Here is a 6,733-nt window from a genome sequence, read left to right on the forward strand (position 1 = left end):
TTTTTTTAAATCAAGATGATCTCTAAAAAAAAAAAAAAGAAAAAAAAGAATTAGTTATGTTGAGCATCTTTTTCTGTGTTTATTGGCCATTCATCAGTCTTCACTGGAGAAACACCTATTCAAATCCTTTCCCTTATTTTAATCTGGTTTTTCCAAAAATAGAAAGTTTCCTGTTGACCTGTAAGACTTATTATTGTATATTGGATATTATTAACCCTTTACCAGATATATAATTTACAAATGCTTTTTTCTTTTATTCCACAAGTTGCATTTTCACTGTGTTGATTATGCCCTTTGATGCACAAACATTTCATGTTTTATACATTCATATACATTTTCTATGGCTGTTTATGTTTTTGGCATTAAAGATGTTAAGTTTTTAATTGTCTGTACCTTTCTGCTTTTTATGCTGAGAAGACAGTAGTTTTCAAAGTCAAATAACCCCTTGGGTGTCATTCATAGATAAGGAAAGGACAATATTTTGTTTCACACAGGTCTTACTATAAAGTGAAGAGTGATTGTGGAAGACATTGTTAAAAACATTTTTCCTTAATAGTGAAGATGCAAGTTTTGCCTTCCTCATTTTGTACCATAAAACAGTGCACCTGTTTGAGAATCCAGCGACTCCCTTTGTGCTTACATGGTTGCACTTTTTATGACATGCAACATTGTTCGTTGGCCTCCTCTGGCAGGTCCACCCAAAATACATTATAATTATCAAAAGAAAAAAAAGGATGTTGTATTGAGGCTCTCAGTACAGATTAGCTTTTGATTTTGGTTGCATATGCAAAGTCCACGAAGCAGAAAGAAATTTATTATGGGATTTTGAAACGCTCAAAAATGGTTTGTAAGCCTTAAGAAACAGGCTTCAGACAAAGCTTCTAACAACAGTTCCTAGAACTGCACTGCTGATGCAGCCTGTGGAAAGAGCCCCTGCTGCTTGGAATTTTACATTCATACTGCCTCCATCAGAAGAGAGCTGCCCCTCTCACTAGTGCTCCAAGAATGACAGCAGATCTGTTCCCTGCTGCCAGAGATCTGACCCAGTGGTCTGCAGCTCTCCCTCTGTGTGTTGATTAGGTCACTGTTTCAGTCTCATGATGATTCATTATTTTTTGTGAGTGCAGAGGCTATTTCTTCCCCCTGTTCACCCTGTGGCTTTCTATCATAAGTACACATCTTTCCACACTTGAACTTCCAGGCATTAATAATGTCAACAGCACCATGCTACTACCTAATATAATGAAAAGATTTCCTTTACAAATAACAGGATACTCTCCTCTACCCAAAATATGGGGATGCTTCAATCCATTCCGTCCAACAGCATCCAGGAAAATTTCACCTTCTCTCATTAGTCACAAGTCAGTCTGGATATTATTTAATCTATGGTTTAACTTATAATGAAAACACTTTGTTTAAACATTTTTAAAGGAAGGAAGAAAAGAGATTAAATTATTTAACATATGTAAGTGTATGCATGACTTATTCAGTTATTGTAAATCAGTTTCCTTCTTATTCTGTTTATCCTCTGGTTTCTGGTAGGACTTTCTCTAGGATAGAGTCTGGCAAGGTTAATCCCTCAAGTCCTTGGCTTCCTAAGTCCCAGATACGGTGAAGACTCTGCCCATCAAATGCATTAGTATACGATGGCTTTAGATTGAGAGGAGGGAGAAGAGACGTCTGATCTCACTGAGGGGTGCTCATTTTCCGGGTGTGGATCACAGCCAGGCAGCATAGGTCTGTGGGTCCAACACTTGTCTTACCAGGTTTCTGTCACAATGAAAGTATATTTCTTGTTCATAGAAAACACAGGGGAATCCAGGGATAGGAAAATGAGTACGTGGAGTTGCCTGAGCCTAGTCTTGTGGTCTTTCAAATGTTTTAATTCCATTTAATCCGTGACAATAAACACCTTTCTGCTTAACCACCCATAACGGTTTCTCTCGGCTCCAACTGATTTAGTGACAAAACAAATGAGAAGGGATAAATGGAGGAATTTTTTTACTTTTCATCTCTTCAGGTGACCAAGAGGCTGTCTCTGGGATTCACATCTCCTTATCTCACTATGTATTTCATCTTCCCTTTGCCTCACTAGTGTTCCAAGTGCATGCGATGCTTCACCTGACTGTGTTCCCTAAAATCTCATTCTGAAGTCTACTGAAGTGCTCTATTAGATTTACCTATGAAAATGGAAAAAGTAGAAACATTCCTGAAGGTCCTCTAAGTCCCCTACGCTCTCAACTTTCTCTCTAAAATACTTAGAAACAATCCTATTTGTCCTTGCTTAGCATATGTATCTAGGATCCCAGCCCACACTCTAACACCCTGTGTTGACAATTTCTCTTGTATCCTATGAACTCTAAATGGTCAGGCTTAACATTTCTTCCAATTTAATGGAATAATTCTCATGTCAACTCTCTGGATTAAGAACCATCAACCTTTGGATTAAGAAACCACAGCCTTGAGGAAATAGAAATAGAACATTTCAAGCTGTTCGGTTGGCATATAATTAATGATGAGTCTGCTGCTCATTTTCAAGATACAAATATTCTATTGATGGGAAACAGCACCACATATGGTTAGGGAATCAGGGCACCCACCACATCTTGTAGGATAGCAATTCACTATCACAAGAGTTTGTGTGTCAGCTGTGCTTGACTAATAACGGGTTTTCTCTTTCCTATTGGGACAACTGCACTTGTGCACGTGATAAGATCATGAACAGAAACCGTTTGTTTCACTTTTTTTTTTTTTTTTGGCTATAAATAAATTGCTTAGTCCAATGCTAGATTATTGAAGAATTTCCTGACTCTGAGTAAAGCACTTGGAAAGTCTTCAAATAAGATTTTACATAGAAACATGGCTGACAGGAAAGGCAAATGCATATGCAGGAAAATAGTCACTGACCTCCAAATGTTGGGTTAGGTCTACTGTAATCATCTGACACCAGCTATTAGTCTGGTCCCGGATGTGTGGTACAATGTTTGTGGTTCAGTTCGGGTCATATTTCTAGGTAAGCAGGACGTCAGAAAACTCAGTAGCCCTTGAAGCTTGGTTAGCTGAAATTCATATTGTTGAACCCATGCATGAACCCCCATGACACTGGTTCATGACAATCTCTGGGAAAGCTGGGAAAGGTGACTGACTAAAGTCCATGTGTTGAATCATTATGATTATTAAGAGTCCCCTCCTCACTCATGGCATTTAGATAAATATTCACTTGAATGGCATTTATTTTTCAACTGTGGCTCATTTTTGAAAGGTCTAGTCATAGCCTTTCCAGAATGGTGGTATCTTTCCTCTTTCAGCTGTATTTATTCTAAGACCTGATGATCTGTCAAAACTAATAGCCAATGTTATTAAATTGCTGTTCTCTTTCCAAAGTGAGCATCAGATGTAACTCTTCAGTTTACCCACCGTTGTGATTTTCACTCTTCCAGGGCATCTCTGATGATGTCAATGATGCAACTCCAACCAGCATATCATCACTGTGGGCACACACATGATGGGAATCTCCAGAGGATGCAATGATTTAATGTTTAACATTAGGCAATATTATCTCTATTCCTAACTCTTGGACCTCTGTTGAGCTAGAAAAACATTTTAAAGTGAGGACAAGCATTTGTAGAGTTTAAAAAATAAAGGCTACAAGACAATTTCCTCTAGAAATATTCTTATGTAGCAATTTTTTTAATGTGGCATAACCAAAATCATTTTAATCAATTTAATTTATATAATAATTTTATAATATGCATGTTGCATATACATCACTGAATAAACTTAATAATACAAAAGAATATTATATAAATATGTATAGCTACCAGTATCAAATAAATATATATGTACTATGTGTGTGTTTAAAACAAATATATACATTTTTCCATAAATGAGGTAAATTTTACTGTATTCATTAAAATATTGTTTAATCTCTTCTTTAGTTTCCTTTCAGTAACTTTAAAAATTAATTACTAAATATTCATATTTTTGCATCAGTTTAAGAAAAATTACTTTTATGCCATATCAGTCAGCATTTACACATTAATGATTGATAACTAATGACTCAGAAGTCAGTGGCTTATTACACTAAATATTCATTGTCATGTTCATGGATGCTCATGTTCACAGTCATCTGGCTGATCAAAGCAGAGCTCAGCTGTATGGTTCTGCTGCAGGCACTAAGCTTGTCTACAGTCTATTCACTGTATTTATCTGAGGCCAAGGCTGAAGGGCAGTGACTACTGAGGGCAAAAGATTCTCATTGCAGGTTGCAGGAATGAACAACCTCCCCAACCAAACTGCACAGGTGAATTAAGTCCAACAATTTCTAACAAAAGTTCACACCACTTTTAATTTATTGTTTTAATTTAGTAAGTTTTAAAAAATGTTTACTCTATTTAGTTGTAAAAAATATTTGGTCATTACATGAACAAATAATTGTGTTTTTCAACCTTACAAATGTTTTCAAATGTAAATTTGCATTAATTAGAAAATAAAGCTGGATGTGTTTTCAACATGTGGTTTTAAATCCACATTTTCTAAATGGTCTTACTGGGGAAAAACATCTTTACCTGGGGAAATACACCCTATTTTTTTTTGTTTCCTAGAGATCCCCAATAAGGGGTTCTCCCATGCAATTTGGAAGTCAAAAAATGAAGACTCCATATTATTAATTGGCACCTGAGACACACAGATGGGCAGAGTTGTGGACTGGAGAGGTGCAGCAGGCAGTTGAGAGGATCAGTATCCTCAGCCCTGGGTTTCCAGGCCTCAGGACCACACGGTTCAACAGCCCATGCCTTCAGGGGCAGTTGCACTCTGGTTCCTGAGGGAACACCAGAGAATTCTCTGATTCTAGTATCAGCTTCCCTGACTACTATATTCCAAGCTTGGAAAGGTTAGTGTGTGAAAGTTCATCATAGGAATTGGGTCATTATTGTCATGCCTAACTAAAACTGCATCAAGAAACCAGCAGGGAAAAGCACTCAATGTACAAACACTGCTCGCAGAATGTAATTCTCTGCAAGTTTGACTGCTGAAACTGCCTGTTGTGACCTGAAGCCAGTTTTATCTATAGCCTCTGAGATAACTTGCTACAACTCTAGGACTAATTTTGCCCGCTACCATTGCTTACCAGTGGAAGATGCCCAGCTCCCCAAACCCTTACTCATGCCATGGAACTTTCTTAAAGAGTGACAGGTAAAATGTTTTCCGATTCTGTAAAACCTCTAATCTCTTTGTTCCTTGTAGATACCGAAGAACACCCGGTCTTCCTATGTGGCCCTTATTGTAGTTCTTTTTCCCAAATAAAACATTACATTTAGAGATTCATCTCTACATTTTATTTTCTCTTCAACACTAGTTTAGACCATAATTCACTGTATTAAGAGAATTCCTTCTTAGGATTTCGTGGCTTCTCCTTTGCTGTATGAGTCCCACCTGAAGACATAAACCAGACTCTACAGGTTTTTGTAATAATCTCTGTCCTTCATTTAAATCAGGAGGGGTATTAACATATTTGGGCTGCTGGCATGAAGAGAACATAAGAGTTAGGGTGCAGATGAGGCTTCATCATCCACTCTACCAATACCATCAAAGTGTGACTGAGTCTGAAAAATGCTGTCAGCAGAGGGGGGTGCCAGGAGGAGCAGTCGGGGCAGCCCAGCCTCACATATCTGCTTTTCTAAGGAGTTATTCTTTTGATTTGTAACACTGTGGCAGGGAAACTGCTCTCCTGCTGAAAATAATAAGTTATAACATCTTCCGACTGTAGGCTGCTGATGGTGAGCGTGAAATCTCTTCCAGATCCACTGCCACTGAACCGTGATGGGACCCCAGATTGCAAACTGGGTGCAGCATGGATTAGGAGCTCAGGAGCTTTTGCTGGTTTCTGCTGATGCAGGCTAACCCCAGGCCAATGACCTGACTTGTCTGGAAAGTGATGGTGACACTGTCTCCTAAAGATGCAGACAGAAAGGGTGGTGACTGGGGTCATCTGAATGTCACATCTGGCACCTGAGATCAGAAACATAAAAACAAATATCCACCCAATTAATCATGTTGTAAGAGAACTTCCTTGAATTGCCAGGTACTGAGCACACTGGTTGAGTAAATTCTTAGTGTTCTTCTTCCTTACCTGGAAGCCAGAGCAGCAGGAGCCCCAGGAGCTGAGCGGGGGCCCTCATGTCCATGCTGTGTCCTGATGGGACTGACTCCTGCACAGAGTGTGACCAGCCTATTAAGAAGTCTTATGCAAATCAGCAGGAGTGAGCAGGCTGGGCACTGTTGAAGGGCTGGCTCATCTCAGTAACTCAGCACAGGGCAGTGTCCCCAGGGTCCCAGGTCAGGCCAGGGCAGCACAGATTCACCTTCAGAGGCCATGTTCCTGAGGGCTAGATGGAGAAGTGTATTATGTTTTTGTATAGAGACTGTTCAGGAGAATACGCTTCTTTATAAGGAACACATAGTAAAGTCTTCCAAGGCGGGATTATCAGGTCTTCAGTATACTCTCAAATGGTCCCAGTAAGAGGAGGGAGGATACTATCTGCTGCACTTACAACATTTCTGTGTGTGTAAAATTGTTCCTTTTTAAAATAAAAATCAAAGATAAATTTTATTAATATTATGCTAAATCTATTTGAAAGTATTTTACAGTGACTTTAAACCGTCGTTCTTACCAGTGTAAGATCAAGCAACTCACTGCAGATACACAAAGAGGAGATGTTTCCTCAATGTG

General features: G+C 38.7%; 1 gene segment (V, D, J or C); it reads right to left on the bottom strand.

The window, feature by feature from the left end:
- LOC105537028 overlaps positions 1-6,207 on the bottom strand; it is a 250,840-nt gene extending 244,633 nt beyond the window's left edge. Inside the window, 1 exon segment of the V gene segment in view lies at positions 6,134-6,207. Within this exon segment, the coding sequence occupies positions 6,134-6,188 (55 nt within the window).
- Positions 6,208-6,733: the final 526 nt, after the last annotated feature.

Source organism: Mandrillus leucophaeus, unplaced genomic scaffold, assembly GCF_000951045.1.
Source record: "Mandrillus leucophaeus isolate KB7577 unplaced genomic scaffold, Mleu.le_1.0 Scaffold1017, whole genome shotgun sequence".
Classification (NCBI taxonomy): Eukaryota; Metazoa; Chordata; class Mammalia; order Primates; family Cercopithecidae; genus Mandrillus; species Mandrillus leucophaeus.